Below are 27901 nucleotides of genomic sequence, written 5' to 3' on the forward strand. Positions count from 1 at the left end.
CGCTAGAAGAATTACTTGTCAGAACTCATAACGGAATCCAGATGTGCAGATCGAGACTCACCAGATAGAAAAACAAAGCTTGCTTGGCGGAAGCATTGTTATCAGCGGATAACATGTTCCTGGACCATTGAAACTTGGACGGGAGACTTTGGTAAAGAATGACCAGGCGATCATCCATGACAGCCACAATATCAGGACTCGTCGGCTTCGAGGCACTCGCGCTGGCCACTCTATCACAGATCTCAGACGAAAGCACTGACCATTGTACTAGAGCCTCAAGGTGTGTCGAATTCTGGTCTGAATTACCAGACTTCGACGAGGCACTGATCGGAGAATGTTGATCTGCAGCGGATAGTTGCTGTGTCAAAGGTATTTTCAGATCGCAGTCGCGCATGATGCAAGGAATTTCGAGAAAGCGAGATATGTCCTTGTCGAGGCAGTATATCGAGCACATGACCTCTGTTACGGTGTGATTTTGACCCGATGCGAGTTTCAAATTCGATGGCTGAGAATTAAGTCGTAGTTGGTAGCACATGCGCACGCAAGAGGCGAGAGTGTCATATGCTGTGCTGAGCATGTCGCATAGTGTCTCATAAATCGTTTTCGCTATTAGGAACTGGATAGCAGCAAGTGTTGGTCGATATGGCGGCGTGAGGCGGGTAGTCAGATGAACAGCTTCTTGATACTCTTGCCATCCCGGTGGCGAACCTTGTTCGGGATGTAACTCCTCCAAGATCCGCACCGTAGCCTGCATCATCTTTATGAGCGCAGCGAAGTGTAGGTTGCTTGATCCTAGAGACTCTCCATTAATCTGATCCAGAATGATTTCAAGCTCTGACAAGCACTGCGTCTCGTTGATAAAGGGATACATTGAATTGACGTTGGTGAAGTAGCTTTGTACGCTCTCTTTTATGAGAGGCCCAGTATTTTGGTCGATCCCGAGATACGACCCAACGTTAGTGGATCTGGAACCAGCACGAGCCTCAAATGACTCGAAGTCAGATTCCATTTGACATTGCGCACTTTGAGCTGACGGTGTAGAACCTGAAGACGCTCGATCTGGTACCGCAAAAGCGTCAAGACGTATGAGAGAGCTACCCAGAAACCTTTGCGTAGCACTTGAAACAACTGCAGGCCGCGAATAGATTCTAGACTCGGAAAGATCATCACTTCCAAAGGCGCTCGAGGCGTCGCAGTCCGCATTAGCCGCAGTCAAAGGGTGGCTCATTAGATCAGAGTTGAATCTTTGACGTAGACTTTGTTCGAGAAGTTGCAGGCGGCGGTCCACATTGGCCTGCCAGGCTTTCAAGGAGTCACGATCTTCTCTGGGAGAGGTCAGGACACCTGGCAATTGACGTTTCGCACTGTGGGAGATATCGCGCGCTCCGGAAGCAGGCTCGTTCGGAGTAGGACATGTCAGTGCCGGTCCAGCCGCGCTGTTCGGGTTTCGACTACTGATGTTAGTAGCTTCGTTCGACAGCTCTGTGTCGGTCTGTCGGCGAACATGATCTTTCTTGGATTTTCTCCGTCTTTTGTTGGGGCCAGCAGCATATGAACAGTGCAGTGACTGCACTTGACAAGCCATGCAAGGCTGTTCGCCCGAGCACTATACAAGTGGTTAGTCCGCGAACAAGATCCTAAATCATAGGGAACTTGTGATGGACTGAATGTGCTAAGGCGAGCCAAACATCCAAAGACCAGTGTTCCTCACTGGACTACATACCTTTGTCTTCCGTCGCTTGCACGTCTCACTGGCGACACATCAGTTCATCTATACGCTTCGGCACAGGACACGTCGAGCGATCAGGTAATTACCATGCAGCGCGAACGTATTGTCCACGAACCGAGCCAGGTGTAGCCTTGGGCCGCTTCTCGGTCATAGCTTGATGAAGAGTCGTGGTCCGAATTCTTGTTGACTTATGACTGATGTATGAGTATCGACGATGCACAAGGCGAGGTTCCTGGAGAAGGGCAACGGCAACCCCGCACTTCTTCGCCGCGCTGAGCTCTAGATTCCTTGGCTCTTTGGGTCACGTGAGCTATCTTTGAAGCACAAATCAACAATATTGACTACAAGTAGGTTAGTAAAAGTTGATTGCATACTACACAGTTTGAGAAGAACGAATAGCAGACCAAGTAAAAACCAAGCTCAGGACCGAGTCATGTCACCTCGAGATCGATGAGCTAGCAACAGTTTCAAGGGCCTTCTGGGGTTCTGGGGAGACGAACGTGGGGGTGATCTATATGCGGGGTTGTGATAACAATATCCTGGAGACGACTTAGCTAAGCACCTCACAACTGATTGTCTCAAAGCTTACTGTGGAGTTGAACGCGTGTGTAACCCTGAGTAAAGGATCTCCTTGCCTTAAGACTTGAGAGACCGAGGCATGTCGGTCCTCACAGATCGTGGCGAAACATTCCGGCTACGCTTTTGAGTTCTCTATTTCCGGTTTTTTTTTCCGACAGGCAGGAGTCCAGGGCCCAAAATTCCGTCCAAGACTGCCATCCGACAGCCATAACCTCAAATGCGGGGATCAGCATGTATCTCGAATATAAAGGCTCCTTATTAGACCTCAAGTCCAGACAGTCTTGTTGAACCCATATCATTTCCTCTTGTTATACACATCACCAGATACATCATGAAGACAAACGGAGTACGCTGGTCAGACCCAATCTACCAGCCACAGAGAAAACTCAAGGTCGTTTGCATTGGTGCAGGAGCATCTGGTCTCTTGTTGGCCTACAAGGTCCAGAGACATTTCGACAACTTTGATCTTGTAGTGTACGAGAAGAACGAGGATGTCAGTGGCACCTGGTTTGAGAATAAGTACCCAGGGTTGGTCTTACCTCTTCTCGCTTTTCTCGGTCTTTCCTAATTGATCACATAGATGTGCATGCGATGTTCCCAGCCACAACTACACCTGGTCCTTTGAACCCAAAGCAGATTGGTCCGGAACTTACGCAACATCTGGAGAAATCTTCGACTACTTCAAGCAATTTGGCATCAGACATGGATTAGAGAAGTACATCAAGCTTCAACACACCGTGGTCGACGCCAAATGGAACGAGCAAGAGTCCATGTGGCATGTCACTGCCCTCAACACTGTCACTCAAAAGACAGTCACGACTACTTGTCATGTACTCATCAATGCTGCGGGTATTCTCAACGCCTGGAGATGGCCTGCAATTCCCGGCCTGCAAGATTACAAGGGCAAGCTCTTGCACAGTGCAGCATGGGACACCACGACCGACTTGCGAGGCAAGAACGTCGGTCTCATTGGCAACGGGTAATAATCCACCGAGTGGAATCTCAAGCAAGCGAATCATTGTTAACCTCTTTCTCAGATCATCAGGAATTCAAATCCTACCTGCAATCCTCGATCAGGTCAAGAGCTTGACAACATTCATCAGAGAGCCGACATGGGTTGCCCCTCCTCTTGGTCAAGAACCCAAGAAGTACACACAGGAAGAGATCCAACAGTTCAAAAACGATCCTCAACACCATCTGGATACGCGCCGCGACATCGAGAAGAGCTTGAGTGGCTCTTTTGGCACATTCTTCCGCGACTCTGAAGAACAGAACATGACCAAACAATACATGCAAGGACACATGGAGTCACTGCTCAACAACCGTGAGCTGTTCGAGAAGCTTGTCCCAGAGTGGAGTGTTGGATGCCGCCGTATCACCCCTGGTATCGGCTATCTCGAGGCTCTCAACTCTGAAAAGGTTAAGGTCGTTTATGGTGCAATCACCAATGTTAGTAGCAAAGGACCCATCATCGACGACGGCAGCGAACACCCTGTCGATGTTCTTATTTGTGCAACCGGATTCGACACTACCTTCAAGCCAAGATTCCCGCTTGTCGGTAGATCAGGCAAGGCGCTGGCAGATGTCTGGAAAGGTAAACAACCAAGATTGGCTTTGTTGAGGATGAGTAGCTGACATGTCCTAGATGAGGCTCGCGCTTACCTTGGTCTCGCCGTCAACGACTACCCCAATTACTTCATGACCCTTGGACCAAACTGCCCAATTGGCAACGGACCTGTTCTGATCGCCATCGAGGCCGAGGTTGAATACATTGTCAAGTTCCTCTCCAAGTTCCAGAAGGAGAACATCAAGTTAGTCTTAACCCATACCATCCGTATAGCACATAAGGCTGACCCACCAACAGATCATTCGATGTCAGACAGGAGCCAGTAGACGACTTCAACGACTACAAGGACGCATACATGGAGGGTACAATCTGGTCCGAAGAGTGCAAGTCCTGGTACAAGAATGGCAACGCAAAAGGCAAGATCGCCGCATTGTGGCCTGGAAGCACACTCCACTACCTCGAAACCCTTGCCGAACCCCGTTACGAAGACTGGAAGTTCACCTATGACCGCGCCGTCAACCGATTCACATACCTTGGCAATGGTTTCAGTACCTCGGAGAAGCGCACTGGAGATCTGTCCTATTACATTCGTAACAAGGATGATTCTCCTATCGATCCTTGTTTGAAGGGACAAAACGTTGAAGGACCCACGATAGAGGAGGCTGCTAAGCAGGCCAATAACTTGTTGACAAAGGGTGATACCCGTGGTCAGAAGATCGCAGCTGTTGGAGAGACTGTAGCAAAGCTGTAGTTATGTTGCAAGAGCAATAGATAGATGTTCCATATTAAGCAACTATCGCTGTTAAGAGGACGTTGATCAAACTTAATCAACCCATGTAGTTTGTTTCTCCGGGCTTGAAAGCATGCATGAGCTTCCTAATCGCGGTTCTCAGTCTGCTTCTCAACCATTGAATTTTCGTCAAATTGAACCTCATATCAAGCCATGATAGCATCGGTTGGATTTCGTTGTATCTTGCCTATGATTTGTCGAACTACCATTTTGCCTACAAGTCATCTGTCTACCAAGACTCTTCGAAATCAAATTCTGGATTGGAAGAAGCCCCAGATAGTTCATGGCTTGAAGTGAAGATCGGATTCCTTTACCCACTCGTTGGTTCCGTCTCCCTTGCTCGGTTTGACAAATCTTTATGGTGAAGCTGACGACAAGAATCCAGAGCCAAAAAAAAAATACACGGATACCGTCTCGCCGTGGCAAGGAAATCGAACCTACAGAGCAGACAGGGTTGCCCTGTTGGACGCACTCTGGACGAAGCATTAGTCATCTGCCAAGCATCACGGTCTATGCCTAATTAAGCTAGACAAACTCTCGGACTGTCTTCCGTTTTGCTCCCGAACGCCCGCAATGACCCTTCCTTGAACATTCATAGTTCATCAAATCGAGGTCTTCTTCTCATCCATTTGACTGTCCGCAGTTTTTTGATGGGCAAAATGTTTCCTGGATAAACATCCGGTATCAGCACTAATCAGAATGTCGCCCTAAAGATGCTCTCATCGTAGTGCTATCTAGCCTCGGCACAGTTATGAGATACCGGAATTGGTTACATTCCGAGGAAAGTCAAATGCAACAGGCATCTAAATCGACGTCTCCGCAAGGAGACTGGAGTCTTTGATATGCGGAGACCCTTTTCTCCTCCTTCTCGATCTTATATTCGGACGTGGGATCACATTCCAAGATCTTCAATTTCGGCATTGCGATGGCGGTCAAGCAGAAATTGTCCACTGGGGACATTTTGAGGATCATTCGAGTGCTCCTTGCAACTTGTATGCATTACCATTCTAGCTGCGTCGATTGCCTCTCAGCTGATACTTGCAACGCATAGCTGCAAAAGCATTCGGCGCTTTGATCACAGGTCCTTTCCGAGGAGCCAATGGCGCAAGAACGTACAAACAGCATGTAATCTTCACAGCCATAAGAAATCTGACTGCGAGTTTGTCTGTACGGCTCATGAGGCAAGTATTCCAAAACACTGACGAACTTCGACTTTGATGGGACTGACTTTGCAAAGCGCGCTTACACCAGGTACTCTTGACGCCTACAAGGCTTTTGCAAAGAAAAAGGGCTTCAAGCCGAATTTGATCGATACTGCTGGTGTTCAAGGAGGTTGGATCGGTAATCCTCAAGCTAAGAACACGATCATGTGGTTCCATGGTAAGTAGTACCGTCCTAAATGAACATCAATAGCAGAGCTAAATTGCTTCCAGGAGGAGGTTATGCTTCTGCCGCTGCTGATGGCCATATGAAGATTTTGGGAGATCTTGTGGATGAAGCCCAAAGCCATGGAAGTGAGCTAAGCGGCTTGATCATTCGATATGGTAAGTAACATGTTTTCTTTCGCAATGGGAGGTTTTTTTTTTTTTTCGTTTTTCTTATTTTGAGAAATGGAATGATGTTGACATAGCTGGTCTATCAGATCTGACTGCCGAGTCGCCATATCCCAGACAGCTAGAGCAAGCGGTTGCAGCGCTGCGCTATCTGCTCGAGACCATGGGAAAGTCTCCACAGCAAGTACGTCTACCCGTTACGCTGAGCTTGCTGACTCACGCACGGCTTCTCATGTTCTAATCATGGGAAACAGATCATTATCGCTGGAGACTCTGCAGGTGGCAACCTCTCTCTAGGCCTAATCTCCCATCTGACCCACCCTCATCCCAACATCGCCCCGATCGATCTCGGCTCCGAGTCCTTGAAAGGACTTGGTCTGATATCTCCATGGGTGACGTTTGCTCAGGACGCCGATGCTTGGAAACGCAATGCCTACAAAGACTGTCTCACTCCCGTGGCAGCGGCAAGATGGACCAACGAGTTCCTCAAGCAAGCGCCACAAGACAACTACAATGCCCCTTTGACAGCGCCAGAGTCTTGGTGGGCTGATATCCCCGTCGACGAGGTTTTGGTGACTGGTGGTGAGGATGAGGTGTTGGTTGATGACATTGCAGCCATGATCAAGAAGCTCGAGGTATGGTTTGACTGGCTTACGACGAAAAAGCTTCTGGGATCATTTTGACTGACTGGAGAGCAGACGCAAGACAAGGCAAAGGTACACTCACTGATTGCCAGTCAAGAGCCACACGATGGTCCTTTGCTCGAGATGATCCTTTCCAAGAAGACCGAATCAAGCAAATTCTTGACAGAATGGACCATGAAGTTGATAGCATCATAGATGGATCTAGCTTTTTCGAATCTTTTCTTTCTTTTCTGTTTTGGACCTTCAAGATGTGTTTGTTTGATTCAAAAGAAGATGCATGTCTGGCATGCGGCAATTGAGTGTACCCTCTGGTCAACAGAAACACGGTTCAGACGCACATGATTTTAGCATTTGCTGTATACGACCCAACGAACGTGGTTATCTCAAAGAATAGTGTTTTTCTCACCTGTCGCTTACAATCATGATACATGATATACCTCTATTCCTCCACCTGCTTATGATCTGATGGAAACTAGTGTTTCGGTGAGGAGGAGTATGATAAAACGTCCTGTCACACGAAACATTGATTGCTGGGAAACTCAGTAGTCACAGTGTAAAAGTCTTTCTTTTTTGTTCATATGCAGTGTGTGAACATTTGGTATTCGTGTTGATGGGTAGTAGCTATATAAACAAAAGAAAATTTGGTGTGGTGGGGAGGGTGGGGGTATTGGTTCCTATATCCTTTCCTGTCCTTCCTTGCGATAAACCTGTTATTCGCCCTTTGATATCATCCCTCCTCTTTTCATAACGCCAGCGCAAAAAGAAACGATAAAAAGCCCCAGCGTTCCTTCTTTCCAAAAGAAATTCTCGAATCCTGACCTGAGGATCTTACAGAGTGCATCCACTGAGTCCAGAACTCCATCCAGTGAGTCTGTTGGCGACGTCTGAGGCATAGCACAAAGTACAGCATCCAGTGCCCAAATCATCAGCATGGTAACCACCCAGACCACCGTTGTAGATGCGAGCAGCACGGTAGTACATGCTAACATCTGTGACATCGGTCTCTTTGAGACATTGCACAAGGCCATCGCCAGAAGCAGTGCCTTCAGTTCCATCGACAATCATTTGTTCAATCTCAGAAGCGGGACAGGGGTTTTGAATCACACCGCCAGAGTTGCAAGTACCAGAGCCAGCATGGTCCTGCATGAGTCCAGGGTTTTGGACACTCCAAGAGGTGGTGACGACACGAACACAGCCGTTGGATTCTTGCATCACAATAGCGAGGATAAAGCGAGGGTCCACTCCAGACGCAGCAGAAACCTTGGTGATGGCAGCCTTGATGTCTGCAATCTCGGTGGGAGAGTTGTTGGCGCCCCAGCCGTTGTTTGCGCACGATTGTTGCATGATGGGGATGTTGGCGGTGAACATGGAGTCAAAGTCCATCCATTGGGATTGGGAGGGCCAGCCAGCGGCGACGGTGCCGTTACCGGTGTACATCTTGTATGCGGTGGAGGCGACGGAAGTTGAGGAAGACGAGCCAGAGTTGGAGGTCTGGGTAGCGGTGGTGGCGGTAGAGGCGGCGGGGGATGATGCGGCGATGGAAGATGCTGCGGCGGTAGAAGCAGAGCCAGAGCTGGTGCCGGAGCTGCATGTAGCGACACAGTAGGCATATCCAATCCTGTGCATATGTTAGCTTAAGGAGTCCCTAAGAGGGAGAAAAGAATCAAATGCTTACTGGATGTTGTTGCAAGAAGGTGCATTGACAGCAGGGTTCCAAGCCATGAAAGTGTCGGTGGAGATGCCGTTTGCAGAAGCAATAACATAGCAGTAGTCGCCAGACTTTGCAGTGTACCACTTGGTACAGCCAGACACGATACCAGTCTGTGTGGAAGCAGGAGGTGCAACAGTCGCGCAAGAAGACGAGCTAGCCTTTGCGGAAGTAGCAGCAGCCTTGCTAGAAGACTGGGCAGACGAAGATGCCTTGTAGCTGGATCCAGAGACCGAAGCGGGAATGCTGGAAGTGGTAACAATAGTCTTGGTAGTAGCGCCATGTTGCATGATAGAAGACATGGTAATCATGGTAGAAGACTTCTTGGACGAGGAAGTAGGCTTGACAGAGGATGTGCTGGCCTTCTTGCTGGAGGAAGTGCTGGTGACCTTCTTAGACGAGGAAGTGCTAGAGACCTTCTTAGCAGACGAAGAGCTAGTCTTCTTGGAAGATGTGCTCGATTTCTTGGTAGATGTGCTTGCTAACTTGGTCACAGGGATCGCGGCAGATGTGCTCGTCTTTTTGGAAGATGTGCTCGACTTTTTGACAGAGGAAGAACTTGACTTCAAAGAGGACTGAGACACATACCTGACTGTGGTAGCCTTGGAGGAAGAAGAAGTCACTTTGCTGGTAGAAACACCTCCAGCAATAAGGGTTGGGGACTGGGTAGCGGGAAGGTAGACGATACTAGTCTTGATGGCAGCGCAAGAAGATCCAGAGGAGAGAGCAGCAACCTTGATGGCAGGAGCCTTGAAGGGCGTCAATGCCGAGAAGGTGGCAGTGACATAGTTAGTGACCACATCGGTAACAGTAACAGTCTTCTCGCTTGCAGATGCAGTAGTGACAGCTCCATTAACAGTAACGGTGTTGTAGACGGTATCAACAGATATGCTGGTAGTGGTATCAACAGTCTGAGAAAGTGCGCCTACAGCAGTAGGTGTGGTAGCTGCAGCAGCGAGGAGGACCTTGACAGATGCGTCGGAAGGAATGGCAGTTGAGATGTTCAGAGCCAATGATGTGTTCGAAGGAGACCCGCTCGCATACGAACCATCGGAAGTGAGTGACAAAGTGGGGAAAGCAGTTTCTGACTGCGAAGTTGTGGAGGAGATGGTGCTAGAAGCTACCTCTGAGCTAGCAGAGTTGGCATCAGTACCATCTGCATAGTTAGCAGCAACATTGACTGTAGAAGTCTCGTATGAAATGTGATCAGCGTAGATTGTAGAGTTGGCACTTTCTGTCGTGGTAGAGTTGGAAAGAGTGCCGTTGATGAGGGAGCGATGGTGAAGATGATGAAGATGGGTATGGCGAGAGTGACCATGAAGAGGTCCAGCGGCGACGAGACCGATAGGCGCAAGGGTTGCGATAACCTGAGTGACGCGCATTGTAAAGAGTGTGGTGAGGTGTATTGTTGTGAACGAGAGTGAGAAACCTGGTTCTGTAAAAATGTGCAAACAGCGACCTGGATATATATCAGTGCAGACGCGAACAGCTTAGACTGTCGGCAAGCAGGGTTGGCTGCAGGAAGCACGGATTAAGGTAGTGTAGGGATCAGGAGGGGTGGGATACTTAGCCTGTGTGGCGCTCGCGGAAAACCTGGGATCGAGTGCTTCTGTAAAGGGGCTGGAGGGGTTAGTGAGTCGTAGAAGATTTTTTCTTTTACCTTTACAGCTGCATTTAACCTGGTTGCCGGGATGAGTGTCACGAATGATTTGTTGGTGCGCGTGAGAGAACAATGAAAGCAAGAGGCGCACATCATCTTATACCATTTGCAGTCGAATACTTGAACTGTCTACACGTGAAAAACTCCACCATGTGGTTGCGTAGGAGGGCGTGATAGAGGTCAACGTTCTACGATAGGAAGATAGTGTAACCCAGGTGAAGGTGCACGGACGGACCCTTCAATGACAGGTATTCAAGTCACGATCGATAGGTGGATTCGTCTTTGTCCATTGGCGCGACTGACCTGACAGTTTGTTCGTGAAGAGTTGTCCATGCAGGCGCGTTGTAGAGACGCGTAAAAGGGGGTGCTTTGCAGAAGGGGGAAAGCCAGGTCCACAAATCCAGAATAGAGTCACTGTCTCGACCTGGAGGAGTAGCGCAATTAGAATCCGACAAAGGGAATAGAAGAGCCAGATCTTTTCAGAATGTTGCCCTGCGCTACAACGGTAGTTATTGGCATCATAGACGATATCAGCGGTTCGGTTCCTAGAATATCCCTTGCTTGAAGGAGGAGAAAAGAGGTTCGGCTTGTGTCCAACGGGTGGGTTTCTAGCCAACGGTCCTGTTGTTCCGTCGACGCGACTTTCAAACGGACAGAATGGGATCTGTAGAGCCCTACGGACGTCAGTGTCCGTCCGAGTGAGACTCAGAGGCGCATCAAAGACTGGTGACGTGCGCCTCTTTCGTGATGGTCAAGTGTCATGCAAGTCTCGTCAAACAAGGGAAGAGGTTGGGCGGGCAATGGTTGGACAAGAACAAGCGGGGCGGACCGACAAGGAAATTTGCGACCTCTCCTCTTCAGCACTTAACAGCCAACAATTGCTAAATCCACCTTCTACGCCGCAATGCTAGCTCTTCGGGTACTCGTACATGGAAGCATGCGATTAGTTTGATATGTAGAAGATAGCCGTGGTGACCGCCGTTTTGCAGCCGGCTACCTGCATTGGGCTTGAACAGCCGAAGAGTCGCAAACTGTAAAAGTCTAGCCATAGAACCTCAACATCAAGCGAAACTAGCAAGCGCTTGGAGATTGTATTGACTATACCCGTATCACTGCGCTACAAGTGTTGAACACTATTGTGATGTCAATCGAGGGAGTAATGCGACAGATGTGTTGTTGAAGCATTTTCCAGTCATGTCCTACGGCTTCATGCATGGCATAGATCTGGCGCTTGCATAACCCAAGGAACTACTGCGCGTCAAGCCAGATACCTTCCAGCCGCCATGTTATAGATGTGAGAATGTGATAGGTCAGAGTGTGGAGATTAACGACGGGATATGTTTTTGTACCATCCTTGTAACATTTGAACTGAGCGCACTCCGGCTCGGTAGAACGCAGCCGGGCCGTGGTACCTGACATGCAATCATGACTTTTGCAATCACATACTATCACTCTAGCTGCAGCAGAACTCCATAGTGAGAAGCGCGCGCTTGTGGAAAGTGCATCAGGGAGTGCCTTGATGATTGTCGCCGCATAGGTAGATTGAACGACAGGTAAATCATAAAAGGGTTTCTTGGAATATTTGTACAGACCATGTTGAGAACGCCGATAGAAGATGCCCGAATTTTGTGAGTCCCTGATATCATATACAGCCAGCAGAGCAGGAAATAACAAGAAGATGCCGTCACTCCTTAAGGTGAAGGAGACTCGGGCATGCGGTTGGCAGACTGATCGACGCTGGGGGGAGGCAATTCACGTCTCGGCCGCCTGAGCGACTCCTCAGTGACACCATTTCCAAGCTTTGTGATGCCCATGACTGGAGGGTCTCCAGCACGCACGAATTCGTAGAGCCCAGGCAGCTTGTTTCCAGCCAATCTGAAAGCATCCTTGACAACCTGCTCGTGCAGCTCTCCCTTGAGCTCAAAGATGATCTTACTGACAGCAACACGCGAAGCCCAGTAATCGAAGCTACCCTTTCCCTTTCCCATACGCGACTCGTTACCAGAAGTGTAGACACCGATGTTTGCCGAGATGCGGGTGTAGAGGCGGTACTTCATTCCACGCAGACGTTTACGGATGACATCTTCGCCAATCTTGAGCTGTGCAGCGCTGATGCGACGATCGTGGTCGAGAAGGCGAAGGCCGTAGTCACCCCAAACGACGGTGGTGCCGCGAGTGCTGCCACCAGTAGGTACACGAGGTCGTCCTTTGCGGTCTTTCTTGTTCGCGCCGGCGCGAGGAAGGAGCCAGGATTGAGTAGAAGGTGTTGAAGAGAATGCGCGAGACAAGGATGAGAGAATTGGTGACGTTTGGCTTGGGAAGAATTGTGGACGTGCTGGAGTATGGTTTAGTCTTGACTGCGTGAGGGTATAGGTGGATCGAGTGGCGTACTGCAGGTCTGAGCGAAGGAGAAGAGAGTGTTGCGATGCGAAGCAAGGCTCGCGCGAATCCGTGGTGCCGACATGGTTGATGTGATTGAGTGTATACCTATTGCTGCATCTCGTCTTGGTACAGGCCCTTGGACTTTCTCCAAGTCGAGCTCGGTTTGTTCCGTTTCCCGCGGGAGTGAAGCAGCCGAATCGGGATAGATTGATGACGCGCTGTCGAGTGATCGCGAACCCCCGAGCGCGTCTTGTTTGAGAGCTGCAATTGAATTGTATCAATTATCATAGCATTTGCGGGCATCGACCTATCTTGCTTCTGAATAGAGATAGACCATGCCAGCAGATATTCGCAGTTTCTTTGGTGGCAAGCCGGCTGCTACACCACCGGCGAAAGAGGAAAAGAAGGCTCCTGCCAAAAAGGGTAGAGCTAGAAAGGTCGTTGATGACAGCGACGATGAGGAAGAGCAAGTGACTTGACAGGTATCAAGAGGAAATCACATGCTGACTCTGCGACAGAGTAGCACCAAAGAAGGCAACAACGACGAAAGCAGCAACAGCGTAAGCGTGTCTGCCTGGCTGCAACCTGCTCCTTCCCCAATTGACTCCCTCGCAGAAAACGCGCCGCATCACCAAAAGGCGAGGAAACAACGACTGCCGCCTATTTCGCCAACAAGAACAAGCCAAAGCGAACTGCCACCGCTACCAGATCACAACCTGCTGCTCCCCAGAAATCTCCTGCCAAACCCATCAAATCAGAAACAACTCCACCACCTTCGACAGATGACTTGAATCCCGACGACTTCCCTGACGACGACCTGGACGACGTCCCCACAACAAACCTCAAGAAGGAAGACCCACCTGCCGAAGACATGCCTCCCAAGAATCGCGCCGCCGCCACAAAGGCCAAATCAACAAAGGTCAAGGACGAAGACTACGAAGACGCCAATGTTACCATGAAAGACGATGACTTTGTCGTTCCAGACGATGATGACGATGACATGGTTATCGAAGAACCCACCAAGGCCAAACCCAAATCCAAGGCCGGCGCAAAGAGAAAGTCAAAGGACCTCGACACAGATGAAGAAGAGGAAAAGCCCAAGCTCAAAAAGCCTCGTGCTCCAGCCAAGAAGAAGGACAAGGATCCACCACCCGAAGACAGTGCAGAACTCAAGGCCATTCTCAACGACATTCCTTTAATTCAGGCACCCGACCCTCCCAGTGATGATGAGACGACCGGCAAGAAGAAATGGTACAACCGACCCAAGGATGATAACCCCGCCCCTGGTGCCGGTAGTCTCGACATTCCCGAGGGCAATGAAAACTGTCTTGCTGGCCTGAGCTTTGTCTTCACTGGTCAGCTTACATATCTTTCAAGAGAAGAGGGTCAGAATCTGGTCAAGCGTTATGGTGGAAAGTGCATGACAGCTCCCAGCAAGAACACTAGCTACGTCGTTCTGGGAGCTGAGGCTGGTCCCAAGAAACTCGCCACCATCAAGCAACACAATCTCAAAGTCATTAACGAGCAAGGTCTTTGCGCTCTCATTGCGAAACTTCCTCCTAACGGCGGCGATAGTGTGGCCGGCGCAAAGTTTGCAGAACAGCAGAAGAAGGATGCCGAGAAGATCAAGAAGGCTGCTGAAGACATTGAAAAGGCAGAGCGTGCAAACGCTGCCAAGGGTGGTGCATCCCAGCAAAAGGGTATTGCTGCTGACGGCACCGACAACAGACTCTGGACTGTCAAGTATGCTCCCACTCAGCTCAGTCAGATTTGTGGCAACAAAGGTCAAGTGGAAAAGTTGAGCAACTGGTTGCGCAACTTCCACAAGAACGCCCGCAAAGATTTCAAACTGGCCGGAAAGGATGGCAGTGGTACTTACAGAGCAGTCATGATTCATGGCCCTCCTGGTATTGGAAAGACCACAGCAGCACATCTCGTCGCCAAACTCGAAGGTTTTGACATTGTTGAAAGCAACGCCAGTGATACTCGCAGCAAGAAGTTGGTCGAAAGCGGTCTCAAGGGCGTCCTGAGCACAACTTCCCTCATGGGTTACTTCTCTTCCGGTGAGGTCGAGGCAAGCAAGAAGAAATTGGTCTTGATCATGGATGAAGTCGATGGTATGTCTGCTGGTGATCGTGGCGGTGTCGGCGCGCTTGCCGCTGTCTGCAAGAAGACTCAGGTCCCGATGATTCTCATCTGCAACGACCGCAAACTGCCCAAGATGAAGCCATTCGACTTTGTCACATTCGATCTACCTTTCCGCCGTCCAAGCAACGACATGATTCGTGCTCGTATCGCAACTATTGCCCACCGCGAAGGTCTCAAAATGCCTCCAAACGTTATGAACGCTTTGATCGAGGGTACAGGAGCAGATATTCGCCAGGTTGTCAACATGATCTCTACAGCAAAGCTTGACCAGTCTGCCATGGATTACGACAAGGGCAAGGAGATGTCCAAGGCCTGGGAGAAGCATGTTGTCTTGAAGCCGTGGGACATTACCAGCAAGATTCTTGGAGGTGGCATGTTCCAAGCAGCCAGCAAATCAACACTCAATGACAAGATTGAGCTGTACTTCAACGACCACGAGTTCAGTCCTCTGATGTTGCAGGAGAATTATCTCGGCACAAAGCCGATCTTGGCTGCAGATGCTCCTAATGCGAAGATGGCCAATCTCAAGACGCTCGAGTTATCAAGTCAAGCAGCCGACAGTATCTCGGATGGTGATCTGGTTGATAGAATGATCCACGGCTCGCAACAGCAATGGAGTTTGATGCCTACACACGCCATCATGAGTTTTGTTCGTCCAGCCTCGTTTGTTGCAGGCTCTCAAGCTGGTTCTCAGACTCGCTTCACAGCATGGTTGGGCAAGAACAGTACCTATGGCAAACTCGGTCGTCAAGTCAAGGAAATCCAAGGTCACATGCGTCTACGAACTTCTGGAGACAGACACGAGATCAGACAACAGTATCTTCCCACCTTGTGGCAGAATCTTGTCAAGAAGCTGGAGGTTGAAGGCAAAGAAGCAGTCCCTGAAGTTATCCAGCTGATGGATCAGTACTTCCTTACCAAGGATGACTTTGATGCCATCATGGAACTTGGTGTCGGACCTATGGATCAGGAAAAGGTCAAGCTGGAAACTCAGACAAAGGCCACCTTTACCAGGATGTGAGTGATTATTGCACCATCTATCTTCCCTTTCAAGGCACAAGCTAACCCAATTGCCACACAGGTACAACGCACAATCTCACCCTCTCCCCTTCATGAAAGCTTCCAGCGTCGTCAACCCATCCAAGAAGATCGCAAAAGACAAGCCCGATCTCGAAGAAGCCATGGACGACTCAGAAGATGAAGCAATCCTCAAGGACGCAGCTGAGGATGATGCCGAAGAAGAGGAAGACATGGATCCTACAAAGGACAAGTACGTCGCCAAACCCAAGAAGAAGAAAGCTCCTGCTGCAAAGGGCAAGGGAAAGAAGAAGGCAGACAGTGGAGATGAAGATGATGAGGAGGATAAGCCAAAGCCGGCTGCTAAGAAGAAGGCTCCTGCTAAGCCAAGGGCTAAGAAGTGAGTTTGAGAGTGCTCGTCGGTGTGAATGCTGAGAAAAATGGGCATACTTCCGTGAAGGGGTTCGATGGTTGCTGCAAGTTGTCTTGCTATGATGGTCTTTGCTAGGCGCACAATTGCTGTTCGATCATTCAGCTGGGAACATTACATAGAATTGCAGGTCTTATCCCAAGGAAAAGCAGGAATCCTCGAAGCATTCTATGAAGTAGCTTCCTCTGGCATGCATGAATCAAAGAGAATATACATCCTTCCCGTCTCCTTTCCTCCTTTATCTGACTAGACGTTTCTGTTCGCCCGCAGGTTACCTCATACTAAACCATGCATTTTTTGGAACCCTTGACTGCAAATTGGCTGCTTCAAGAAATGTTCAAAGCAGTATTTGACCTCCCATGAAACATTGGTTAGCACCACCTATTCTGCCTTGCCTCTTCTTGTCGAACATGGACCTTCTCTCTTCTCTCTCTCTCTTCACGAAGCATATATGGTATCCAAAAGTCTAGAACTTTTTGCGGAAAAAAAGACGTTTTTTCATGTTTGTTACATAGCTTTTCTCTCTCTCTCTCTCTCTCTCTCTCTCTCTCTCTCTCTCTCTTTTTTTTTTTTTGCCTCTCCCCTCCCCATTGTTTTTTTTGGCATATGCCAGCCATGTTTTCCCCACCAGTGACTAGTGTCTGGATATTACTTAGATTAGGCCTTTTCCATCTCTCTACTTGGCAAGCTCAAGTACCTTCCTGGTGTTGTTGGAAAGTGGAGGAGTTGGGGAGATTTGGGGTCATATCCAAGATCTGCTCGCTTGCGGGAAAGGTTACTTTTGATAAAATTAGGAGCACTCACAACGACCGAAAAAAGACTGCTAGTTTTTTGTCTCTTTTTTTTTGGTGGGGGTGGGAAAGGTAAAGAAAAAGTATGAAGAGAAGAGAGAAAAGAAAAAAAAAAAAATGATAGACAAGGGGTAGAAAAAGAAGAAAAACATGGAACGGGGGTTGAAATTTTCAATGTTTTTGGGGGTGGGTGTGTAATTCAATTCATATTGAGGTTCGGGGTTTCGTTTCTGGGTAGTTAACGTCCAGTTCTTTTTCAACACAGCTCTCCAAGTCTCCCAGTTTTCCCCAACAGAAGATCTCCGAATCTCCCTTTCCTTTCCTTGCTGTAACATGGAAAAACCTCAGAACGCTCAGAAGCATGCTCGAAACAAAAGCCAATTGTCAAGATTATGATATAGGCAGAAAATTGCCCACAATAACTGAAGGACTGTCAATCTCAAATGTCAGCAAATCGATCGCCATCCTAAACACTTTTTCCTTCGTAATTGTCTTCAAGAGGCAGAAGTCAGTTACTCACATGTTATGTATATCCCTCCTGATGGTAAACGAAAAACAGCATTTCCTCAATCCTTTTACCGGTTTGGGCTCTGCACCTCTTTCGCCTTGTTTTGCACTCTTGCCTTTGCCATCTTTGACTGCAACACCATCTTTGCCTGCAACACCATCTTTGTCGTCCTTGTCGTCGTCGTCATCCTCGCTAGGATTCTTCAACGTGCAAGACGTCAAGATGGCTTTTTGACTCTGGTCAAAAGCAATAGCGCCGAATTTTTCCCAGTAGGATACTAAAGAATCTTCGGCCATGATTTCATGCAGCGCCAATTTTCCATCCCGTAGCTCTTCCATCGGCACTTGAATCAGTTCCGCCATTTCCTTGTTGCCGCGAAAGATTTCTCCTGTGCGACGCCAACAACAAGCTGGGATTGCCATACTAGCAAACACGCGGTCATATTCCATAAGTGTGGACTCCCACCACATCTCCACTCTAATCAGTTGGATATCCGTCAAATTATGCATGGCTTCTCTAAACTTGGGACGGAACTTCTCCAATTGTCGCAAGATTTTTTGACGGAGGGGTGGTCGCATGTGGGATTCCATGTAGGTGTTTAGACGCGAGTAGCCACGCACGTAGTTGAAGGGCCGTAACATGCCGGCGTCGTATTTTGCTTGTAGCAGTTTTAACATGCGAGCTTCGGGGGTGTCATTGCCGGCTGGATCTGCAGCGGTCATGTAGAATTTATCGCGGGCTTTGGCGTCGACGGTGGGGCGGGAGAGGTCGTTTGCAGCAGGCGGAGCAGGGGGGTCTTGTTGTGGTTGGGAGGTTGAAGAGGGAGCAGCTTGATGGATTCCAGAAAAGAGATTCATGTTGTTTGCGTAGGTGGAGAGGGAGCCTGTTGCCAGCAAAGGATCGTTGAAGATTGGATTCGAGTCGTCGAGGTTGTAGGTTGCGCCATCGTCTAGTAAACTGTTGTTGAGAAAGTCGCCGAGGAAATTGTATTCGTCTGTGACTTCTGAAGTATTGAAGGTGTAGTTGGGATGTAGATTTCTCATGTCGTGTAACTGGTTTGTAGAGCCAAAGTTCCAGTCGTTTATGGAGAAGGGCTGTTGAGTGGGTGGAGGCTGAGTCTGTTGCTTGATGTGTGTAGGCGACAGTGGTTTGGAGTGTTGAATGCTTGGAGGGTCCATTCTCAGGCTACTTCGGCGTTCGTCTTGGTTGGCAGTGGTTTCGGCGGGAGGAGTATCAGTGTCTGGTTTCTTGCCTTTTGCAGGCTCTCGTGGTTCGTCATGGCAGAGGTGGGCAATGTCGCGTTTGACGCATCTGGCGCATGGTCGTTCGAGGTCGCATGTCATGTGTGATCGACGACAATAGACACAGGCATGGTTGACCTTTCTACGCTTCTTTCTCGGAGGACTTGATGGACTGTCTACGGTGGCCGTGCTCTTTGATCTCTCCTGCGACTTGGGTGTGTCGGTTGTATTGTTACTCTGCTGCTTGTTGGCGGGTTTGGAGTCGTTCATGGTTCCATTGCGGTCGTGTTTCGTGTCGGCGTCCGTCATGTCCAGTCGAGTTTCCAATAGGCGAAGCAATCACTGCAACGCCAAAACCAAGCTCTTTCAGTTTCCAGGCTCTGGTATACGCGTAGGCCGAGGTGCAATGACGGTCCGCATCGAGTCGCGAGGGTCGAGGGTCAGCGGCCCGCTGCCAAGCCCGCTCCATAGTCCAAAAGAGCTCATCTTTCCTGAGCATTCAAGATTCATCTTGGGAGTTCATCTTATAAGATTGTCTCATCTTTTGCTGCCTCATACGGCCTCTCTCTTTACTTGTATGCATGTCCTTGACAAAGAATGCATGTTGGTGTTTTTGTTTTCCTTTCTCGGGATCTGCAAAGGACAGACACGGCCCGATCAACCCCTTCATCACTCCACCATTCTACCGATCCTGCCCGCTCGGCATATCTAACTATTACTGCATCCATGTCCGAGATGCTGCCTAAATTGACAGCTCAGTATTTCAATGTTTCAGATCAATCTTCAATGAGTAATAGGAACCAATATTCGCTCAATGCTTGCATCTGCGCTGCTCAACCGAGCTACAATTAAAATTCGCTTCTTCAGAACCCGCTTCCTATAGAATCGAAGCCTGTATCCCTAACCATGCACATGGCATATCTTCTCGCATGCTTGCTGGCCCTTTGCTGAAAATGCCTCCTAACAAATCCCAAAACTCCCTCGCTGCATATCCTCTAGATACCGCGTATGCTTGTTGATGCCCTTCTCGATTCAAGAGCAACATCATCTGGTGCGATCGACTGTCACATAGTCCTGCCCTTGACCATAGTTTGGTGTAGGTGTCTTGGGCATGGCACCAGGAATGTGGGGTTGGAAGGACTCTTCTCTGTTGTTTGGTGGCCTCTGCTGGTATGCTTGTTCGGGGTACGATTGGTAGCCAGAGGGTTGTCTAGGAGCAGCTTCTCTCGAAGCATAGGATGGCTGAGCGCCTGATGCAGCTTGGTGTGGAGTGATTTCGTGGTCGGGACTGTTGGCAGCTCGTGCTAGACGTTCTTCCGTCTCGCGTAGGCGTGCTTCGATTTCTGCGAGTTCTTCTTCTCGGGTTGATACTGTGCGCTTCCTGTGTCTGGTCAGCTTGAGCTGATGGTGTAGCTTGATGTATGAGATACTGACTTCTCTTGGACGGTGAATGAGAGGTTGCCGAGAGTGGTGCCCGAGTTCAAGCCAAATAGAGAATCCAGGTCATCCGAGAAGTTGCGAGCAGCGATGCTACAGCCATGTAAGTGTCGGTCAAGCAGTCGGGTCAATAGAGGTCAGCATACGACTCAGGTCTGGCCCGCTGTTGAGGGGTGTGTTCCATGACGTTGTGTTGACAGGGATGGTGTAGCTGTTGATAGAATATGCGTTGTTGATTGGAGCTGGCAGCAGAGGTGTTGCAGTAAACAGGGACGGATGTTGAAAAGTGGACACAAGGCGGGGTGTTGGTGAAATGGAAATAACTTAGTCCTTTGAGTGATAAAAGGAGGATCGTCTCATTCATATGCAAGCTGCGGCATGACCACTTGGGGGTGCGTTCTCGTACTCGATTCAGGCAGTGACCAGGTCGCCAAGACTGGCATCATCAAGCATCAAGGCAGGCCGAGGAATGTACTCGGTATACCTACACTTAGCCATCGACTCTTGAAGTAGAACAAGACAATTGTGTTGTGCACGAGAAAAAGTCGAGAGATGACGCCTTTGCACGGCCTCTAGATTAGAATTGTCTTGTAACCGATAAGAAAGCTCGCTGAGCCATGTTAGATGGGTCAGTTGGGTACTGGTGGTCGGGCAGCAATCGAGACATTTTTTGGAGGCTAGCATGTCAAGGTATAGCTGCATCATCTCAAGATAGACGTTAAGGCAGATGTTGCATCAAAGTGTGGAACAGTCCAAAGGTTCCAAGATCTAAACTGCTCTACGAAAGCCAAGCAACGGTTGGCGGCAGCGGAAGAGGCGCGCAAATCCCATCCCAGCCCAAAGCGACTCTCAGACACGAAGCACGAGGCCAGCAACAGCACAATCTTTCAGTCCATCCATCATCTCGCACTACGACCACCATGAGCTACAACGCGTAAATCAATCACCAGACAAGCATGAACTGGAATCATCGCGACTTCTGGCCCGAACACAACCAACCACGCTACTCTGGTCGCCGACGTCGCCAACACTTTGCGACAAATCAACTCGCAAATGACTAGTCTGGCCCAGCACACTCCGCTCGAGTCGCTTCTGCTCTTGCACGCCTTGCGCAGTGATGGCTTGACTGCTATCCGCTTTGGCCAGATTTCAGAGCAGCTGAACAACATTCCACTCGTCCGCAACGACCCATCTTACGACAGCGCTCGTCTGCATGAAGATGCTTTGAAACACTTGTGTCTACGACTGCTCAAAGATGAGGCACGCAATAGCCTGGATCAGCATGACGACAGGAAGAAGAGACAGCTCAGTCCGACCATTCTTACTGTCGAAGAAGCCGCCAAACATTCTCACTTAATCCCACGTCTTGTCCATCGCCTGTACACCCGCTACAGGGAGGGTGTAGTTGCTGAAATCAGAAAAGAGGAGGAGAAATATGATACTTTGACGCGAGAGATTGGGGAAATCGAGGCTGGACAATGGGACGACCGTCTACGAACTGAACAAGCTGCCTCTGCGCCGTCCACGCGACCTGAACCTACTGTTGCAACACCAACAGCAGATGAAACTGCGCAGACCAACGGATCTACTGCTTCAACTCCAGGAGAGAATGCGTCGCAGCAACCCAAGGACGCAGCACGACTGAACCGCGCAAAGATTGACGCCGTCATCAACCATGAACCTGTCGCTGCTCGTCCTACAGCTTCGCCAACTCCTCCACTGCCGCAATCATCTTCGCAATCTCAGTATGCTCCACCCGCAGTACCTCACAGACTGTCGACCACTTCTCTGCCACCCCTCTCGGAGATGGCTCCAGAACAGCACATGCAGCAGTCTCAGCCCTCTCCTCAGCTACCGAATCTTCAGTCAGCTGCTGGTTACCGTGTGTCTCCAGTCTTACAGCAGAATGGCTTCCCGCCTCAATTTGCTCGTCCCAATGCTCAGCAAAGTCCTCGTCACAGTCCTGCTCCATCTTCGCCTCATCCAATCCTGCCTCTGCCTCCTGGTATGAGCATGCCACCTCGTCCGCATTCTCCTGCTGTTTCAACCCGTGGTGGTCCTGCTCAATATCCTTCGCCAACTCAGCGTGCTCCTCCAGTGCCTCTGCAGCCTGCCCCACGACCACCTCACATGCAATCTCCCCAAACATACAACCAGGCCTACCCTCAGTATCCTCAGCAGCCAGGTTATCCTGCTCAACAACAGCCAGCATATCCAGCTCGTCCAGCTCACCAAGGAGGCTATCAGTTGCCACCCTTCCAGGTCGCTGCCCAGGATCCAAACAGGATGCATCAACAACATCTGGCTCAACAGCAACATGCCCGTCAACCACCAACTCCTGCTCGTCAGCATGTCCCTGCTCCCTATTCTCCCCACACACCATACGCCTATCCTACACCTTCTGATCCTCGTCGTCCCGATGCTGCCAATCCTTTGGACATTTTGAGCAGTTTGAGAAAGACTCCTCGTTCAACTCTTTCGCGTTCCATGACTCCTCGTTCAAACTCTCGTGTTGCGACTTGGAAGCGTGAGAGACCCTCCTTGCTGTCTCGACCGTTCATTGATGGTGTTGAAAGTCCCGCCCCTGAACGTGCGAGTCCACCTCCGCCATCGCGTGAGATCTCGCCTGTCCGCACGACCAAAGAGGTTCCAATCAAGCCCAAGTCTGTGGAAGAACACCCAAAGCAAGTCGAACAAGAAGAAGCAGAACCGACTCCCAAACCTACCAAGTCTAGCCGCAAATCAACTAGACGTAATCGTGCCGCAAGCAATGCTTCTTCTGCTATTGCGAGCTCCGTTCGTGCAAGAACGAGGAGTCAATCCGTGCTATCCCAGATCGAGGCTCAAGCTCCCAACCCAGAACAATCGGCCCCATCTCGTATCGTCAAGGATGAACCAATGACACCCGCCGACATGCTCCAAGAAGAGATCCTCCAGGCCGAAACCTCTGATCCACCTTCCCAGCTCCGATCCAAACGTGGTCGATTCACTTCCAACAAACGCAAGAGGCCTCGTTCAGCAACTCCCCTCCCTGCCTCCGAAGCACCAGTTGCCGAATCTTCCGAGCCTGAACAACAAGGTCCTGCTTATGGACCTCCCACTAAACACAAAGTCCAGGCCCATCGCAACTTTGCGCGTATTTCTAACGTGATTATCAACGACATCACGCAACATAAACACGCAGGACCTTTCCAAAAACCCGTGAGAGAGAAAGATGCAGAAGGATACACGGATATAATCAAGCGGCCTCAAGATCTGAAATCCATCAAAGCAGCCATCACTTTTGGGTCTCGCGCCATCAATGCCGCTACCACTTCTTCAACCGTTGATTCCCCAGCTATTGGGACACCCTCCACTTCTTCATCTTTGGTACTGCTCGACAAAACAGCAGATTTGATACCTCCCCGCGCCATTGTCAACTCGAGTCAATTGGAAAAAGAAGTCATGAGGATGTTTGCTAATGCAGTCATGTTCAATCCTGGCGAAGAGGGAATGGTCAAGGATGCCAGGGAGATGGCTGATGACATTGAAGCCAAGGTTCGGGATTGGAGACAGGTTGAAGGTGCCGCTGCGGTTGGCAGACAGGAAGAGGACGAGGAAGGGCAAGCTGTCGGAGGAGACAAGAAGAGAAGGAAGGTTTGATAGATCAGTTTTCGAATTGAGTTTTTTTTGTCTTACTGCTCGCACTTTTACCTTTTTTCTTGCGACTTTTCGCGAGCAAGGGGGGTTTGGCCACCCTCCCCGTGTGTCCAAAGTCTATAAACTACCAATTCCATCCATTCGTCTTTCGAACTAGAGCAGGATATACGCTATCAACAGACACGGTGTTTTTTCGAGATCACAGGCATGTTCCACAGAGAATCCATGACTGCATCGCTTCTTGAAGTGGGTCTTTGTTGTAGTTTTCTCTAGGTGGTATTGTGCCGATTTTAAAAGCACACGCGTTACAGAGTTTGAGCACACGGGGAGGGGGAGGTAGGTAGGTAGGTAGGTAGGTAGGACCACGATCAAAGAAATGAAAATGAGCATTATATCTCTTCTTTGCTTTTTGTGCCACCCCCCTGACTTTTTCCCTCAACTTGGCATATTACCATTTATTCCAATTACTCTTTCCTCTCGCTCATACACTTGTACTTGTACTTTTTGCAGAATCAAAGATCTATGCCATTGATGTTGCAGCTTGGTGAGGACATTGGCCTTGGAATAAAGTGCACCACTCCCACCACCGGAGATCAAAGGTATAGAAATCGGCAAGAAGATTCTTGCAAGGTGTTTTTCTTGCTGTGTGTTCGGAACTATGTTACGGAAGTGCGGGATAGCGATGGGGAATGGCAGGGTGTTTATGAAAGGGTGATAAGGCCAAGGGTATTTATGAAGGGTGGGTGATAAGGCCAAGGGCTCTAATGGATATGGCATTTCCTTTTTGAGAAAGACTCTGCCTTTGTATAGTAGAAATTTGTATTGTTGCGTAGGCTGGAGTAGGAGTATAGCTAACAGGTAAAAGGGATAGGGAGAGGTAGAGAGGTAGGGAAGTAGGATATAATGGTAAAGGTATAGAGTCTATTACACAGACAGAGTCAGGGAGGAGATTTGGTGGATGTAGAGTTACAGTTAGTGGTGTTTAAGAAGCGCGATCCAGAAAAATTTGATTGGCAAAGTTGGTAAGTGGGTAACTAGGTGTGCTTAGTTCAAGGGTATATCGTTTATACGTTGGGTATGGGTGTAGCATATAGGAATATTAGAGAAACCTTGAACCAACAGCGAGTTCTTTTTCTTAAGTGTTTGTGTAAATGGCAATTTGGATATTTGGAGAGTTATTTTTTTTGTGATTAGTTTTGTGGGTGGTAGTAAGGAATGTTGATACATATGGTCAAGTATAAGATCTGATCTGCTTCTGGGGTTTTTAGTAGATTTTGGATTGGGGGGTTTGGATGGCTGGGGTTTGTCTATATCGTTGTTGTGCATGTCCGGAGATGAAACAAAGGTCCTAATGTAATATGGTCTTCTGACTTGCCTTTTGTGCTTGTTCGATATGTTCATCTCCGAGATCTGGGTCCTGATTTTTGGGGTGCGTGGTTTGTCTTAACCCCTGCCTTATTTGTGACGCTCTCTGTCTTCCTAACTCGAGACTGGTGAGAGCTCCTGCTGTTCTGAATAATCACGCCTCTTCGTCTTCATTCACTTCCCCTTCTTCGACCTCTCCCATCTCCTCTTGCTTCGCATCTTCTTCCTCATTGGTCTGGTGATCAGTATCATGATCCCACATCCAATCCCCAGGACACCAATCCCGTTTGCAACACTTCTGCCCTTCTTCCCCATGGCCACCATGAACATACCCCCTAGGTGGTTGAACATAACTCGGCGGCGAGGTCAAAGCGTGAAGATACTTGCAATACTTTCCTTTTTTCTTTGGACAGAGACCGTGGTACCATAGGAAACAGGTTGCGTGGATCTTGTTGTGGAGTTCACTGACTTTGACTCCAGGAGTACTATGTTGCAGCGATGTTGTGTATGGAATTACGTCGAGGGGTTTTGCTGCGGCGAGGATTTTGCGTTGGGCTTGCTGGGCTTGTCGGGCTTGTTTTGCTGTTTTCTTTGCAGCGTTCTGCTCTGTGGTGCGGTTGTTGCTAGAGTCTTTGGTGATGTTGGACTTGTCGTTGCAGATCTGGGTGAGGTTGGTGGGTTTGGTCTCCTTGTTAGCGTCTTTGGCAGCATCTCTGATCAAGTCTTCGTCGCCGTAATCAGTGAGGTTGGGTTTGGCAGAATGTTCGTCAAGCCCTCTGTCAGACTTTCTGTCAAACCTTCTGTCAAGGTCTCTGTCGAATCCATCGTTCATTCCTTCCACTGAACCAGCACAAGACATGAAACTTTCAGTGCTTTTACTGGGCTGCCCAGAAGTACCATCATTTGATCTCTGCTCATCGATCATGACTGATTTCCTGACTTTTTTGTGCGAAAAAGGTGTATCTGCATCTCTGATGGGCGTATTTCCAGTCGATGATGCCGATGGTGAATATGGAGCTGAAGTGAATGAGTTTCTGCTCGATGCCAAACTTGAAGCTTTACGTTTTAGTGTAAAAGGTGCAGGTACAGATACCGCATCAGTCACGTTGCTGAGAGACCTATACGTTTGTCCCCGGGCCGAGTTTGAGTATTGTTGGTGTTGTCCCTGAGCATGAATGTGTTGCTGATATTGTCCTTGTCGGTACAATCGCTGTCCCTTGGCATATCTTCCTGCTCGTGGACTAGTTGGAATCATCGAAATGGCTGCGTTGCCGGTTGTAGGTGAAGCTCTGCTGCTGCCTTTTATCTCCAACCTTTGCATACTCTGTCGTTCTTGCGCTGGAATTTCCTGGCCTTGGTCTTCTTGCTTGGCAGAGGCATAGTGAAGATTGACCTCTGCACTTCCTACCAGGCTTGATCTTGTGTGTGAAGGCTGAAAATCGAACTCTCCATCTCTGTTTCCATGTTCTCCTTGGCCTTGACTCTGATTCAGCTGTTGACTTTGCATCCCAGCACCACTCCGAATATTCGTGCCGCGCACGTGGGAGACAAGGAGAGAAGCAAGGATATCAGGGTATGCTGCTAGACCTTTGAGGACTTGTTCGCGGGTGAGAAGAGAAGGAGCAGGATCTTGAGAGTGGTGCTGTGGGGCATGATTCTGATGTTGAGTTTGCCGAGATTGCTGTGACTGCCATTGGTACTGTAACTGATGCCCATATTGTTGATGCTCTGGATTTGCGTCAAACTTTGGAGTTCCATGGCGAGATGACTGCTGTTGGGCCCGCTCATGTGGAGCTATGAGAAATTGGCGGAGATCCATGGTATCCTCTTTTAGTCCCGGTCAAGCAATATAGTTGTGGAGAGGAAAAGCTTCGACGAGAGATCGGGAGGTTTTATAGGCTAACGTCGAAGGGAGAGTGAGCTGTAAGAAGCGATTGTGAGTGATTGGTACCCAAAGTTATTGCGAGATGATCCGGGCTTTGTGAACAATGCAAGTGAAAGGCGTTAACACTGTCAGGAGAGAAGTTCACCGAGAGATGGTCAAGCTGCAATGCCGAGTGAGTGCTGCTGATGATTTGTGAAACGAGTCAAGTGGCAAGGCAAGCACCTGGCTCCAGCAGGGACGGACAGCGTCGATCCTCTCACAGGTCGTGCTTCCTCCAGGCAATACCTCATGACTTTTAGCAACACCTTTTCATTTCGAATCTTCTCTGGAGAGCATATCTGAGTGAAGTAGCAAGGCAAGCAGCCCCTTGCATCCGGGACGAACAAGGCATTCATCAACCCTGGTGAACATCAACCCTCTCACTGGTCATGATCTCTCGAATGAATACTCCATGACTTTCAGCAACACCTTTTTGTTTCTCATTCCCTCGGGAGAGTGTGTTTAGCAAGCGCTACAGACTCAAGATCTTGAGGTCATCAGATCTGGTGAAGCACAGAGCTTTCTCTCTGGCTGTGCTCTGTCTCGGAATTACTCTGACTTTGAGCAGATGAGATTCGCCTGTGAGAGCACATGGCTCCACTCCCTCTGGCCAGACTCCAGATCTTGAGATTATTGTGACTTTTCACAACTGAAGTTGGCAAAGTGAGCGCGATGGGAGTGATTGCTTTCGCTGCATGTCAGCAAATGTCTCTGCATCAAGTCTTTATTCTCAAAAATATCCTCAAAAAAATGAGCATTTGAAGCCACACCATAGAACGATTGTGGAGA

General features: G+C 49.2%; 10 protein-coding genes across 10 annotated transcripts; 4 read left to right on the forward strand and 6 right to left on the reverse strand.

The window, feature by feature from the left end:
- Window positions 1–25: 25 nt before the first annotated feature.
- M437DRAFT_68047 (uncharacterized protein) lies at window positions 26–1880 on the reverse strand (the record flags this gene model as incomplete). Its single annotated transcript, XM_041025045.1, has 3 exons — window positions 26–1606; window positions 1724–1751; window positions 1816–1880. 3 exons carry the CDS (start codon window positions 1878–1880, stop codon window positions 26–28), a joined length of 1674 nt encoding a protein of 557 aa, XP_040877525.1.
- Window positions 1881–2639: 759 nt separating this feature from the next.
- On the forward strand, window positions 2640–4626 carry M437DRAFT_77230 (flavin-binding monooxygenase; the record flags this gene model as incomplete). The annotated part of the gene is made up of 6 exons (XM_041026765.1): window positions 2640–2836; window positions 2889–3287; window positions 3346–3902; window positions 3954–4119; window positions 4173–4512; window positions 4570–4626. 6 exons carry the CDS (start codon window positions 2640–2642, stop codon window positions 4624–4626), a joined length of 1716 nt encoding a protein of 571 aa, XP_040877526.1.
- A 964-nt stretch (window positions 4627–5590) lies between these two features.
- Window positions 5591–7057, forward strand: M437DRAFT_68049 (alpha/beta hydrolase fold protein; the record flags this gene model as incomplete). The annotated part of the gene is made up of 7 exons (XM_041025046.1): window positions 5591–5657; window positions 5717–5828; window positions 5903–6045; window positions 6099–6209; window positions 6296–6402; window positions 6473–6853; window positions 6917–7057. 7 exons carry the CDS (start codon window positions 5591–5593, stop codon window positions 7055–7057), a joined length of 1062 nt encoding a protein of 353 aa, XP_040877527.1.
- Window positions 7058–7690: 633 nt separating this feature from the next.
- On the reverse strand, window positions 7691–8299 carry M437DRAFT_54120 (uncharacterized protein; the record flags this gene model as incomplete). Its single annotated transcript, XM_041022635.1, has 1 exon — window positions 7691–8299. The coding sequence occupies one exon, from the start codon at window positions 8297–8299 to the stop codon at window positions 7691–7693; it is 609 nt and encodes a 202-aa protein (XP_040877528.1).
- A 3622-nt stretch (window positions 8300–11921) lies between these two features.
- M437DRAFT_68051 (mitochondrial ribosomal protein L16) lies at window positions 11922–12694 on the reverse strand (the record flags this gene model as incomplete). The annotated part of the gene is made up of 2 exons (XM_041025047.1): window positions 11922–12565; window positions 12622–12694. The coding sequence occupies 2 exons, from the start codon at window positions 12692–12694 to the stop codon at window positions 11922–11924; spliced, it is 717 nt and encodes a 238-aa protein (XP_040877529.1).
- A 253-nt stretch (window positions 12695–12947) lies between these two features.
- Window positions 12948–16181, forward strand: M437DRAFT_77233 (DNA replication factor C, large subunit; the record flags this gene model as incomplete). Its single annotated transcript, XM_041026766.1, has 5 exons — window positions 12948–13082; window position 13131; window position 13172; window positions 13228–15777; window positions 15842–16181. 5 exons carry the CDS (start codon window positions 12948–12950, stop codon window positions 16179–16181), a joined length of 3027 nt encoding a protein of 1008 aa, XP_040877530.1.
- Window positions 16182–17397: 1216 nt separating this feature from the next.
- On the reverse strand, window positions 17398–18930 carry M437DRAFT_14214 (uncharacterized protein; the record flags this gene model as incomplete). The annotated part of the gene is made up of 3 exons (XM_041018751.1): window positions 17398–17428; window positions 17519–17570; window positions 17664–18930. Coding segments are annotated over 3 exons (1350 nt in total), but the record flags the coding sequence as incomplete, so codon positions are not given.
- Window positions 18931–19791: 861 nt separating this feature from the next.
- On the reverse strand, window positions 19792–20368 carry M437DRAFT_68054 (uncharacterized protein; the record flags this gene model as incomplete). The annotated part of the gene is made up of 3 exons (XM_041025048.1): window positions 19792–20128; window positions 20182–20277; window positions 20331–20368. The coding sequence occupies 3 exons, from the start codon at window positions 20366–20368 to the stop codon at window positions 19792–19794; spliced, it is 471 nt and encodes a 156-aa protein (XP_040877532.1).
- A 2729-nt stretch (window positions 20369–23097) lies between these two features.
- M437DRAFT_54204 (Bromodomain-containing protein) lies at window positions 23098–23826 on the forward strand (the record flags this gene model as incomplete). The annotated part of the gene is made up of 1 exon (XM_041022648.1): window positions 23098–23826. One exon carries the CDS (start codon window positions 23098–23100, stop codon window positions 23824–23826), a length of 729 nt encoding a protein of 242 aa, XP_040877533.1.
- Window positions 23827–25342: 1516 nt separating this feature from the next.
- M437DRAFT_86603 (uncharacterized protein) lies at window positions 25343–27007 on the reverse strand (the record flags this gene model as incomplete). The annotated part of the gene is made up of 1 exon (XM_041028493.1): window positions 25343–27007. The coding sequence occupies one exon, from the start codon at window positions 27005–27007 to the stop codon at window positions 25343–25345; it is 1665 nt and encodes a 554-aa protein (XP_040877534.1).
- Window positions 27008–27901: the final 894 nt, after the last annotated feature.

Source organism: Aureobasidium melanogenum (genome assembly GCF_000721775.1).
Source record: "Aureobasidium melanogenum CBS 110374 unplaced genomic scaffold scaffold_19, whole genome shotgun sequence".
Classification (NCBI taxonomy): domain Eukaryota; kingdom Fungi; phylum Ascomycota; class Dothideomycetes; order Dothideales; family Saccotheciaceae; genus Aureobasidium; species Aureobasidium melanogenum.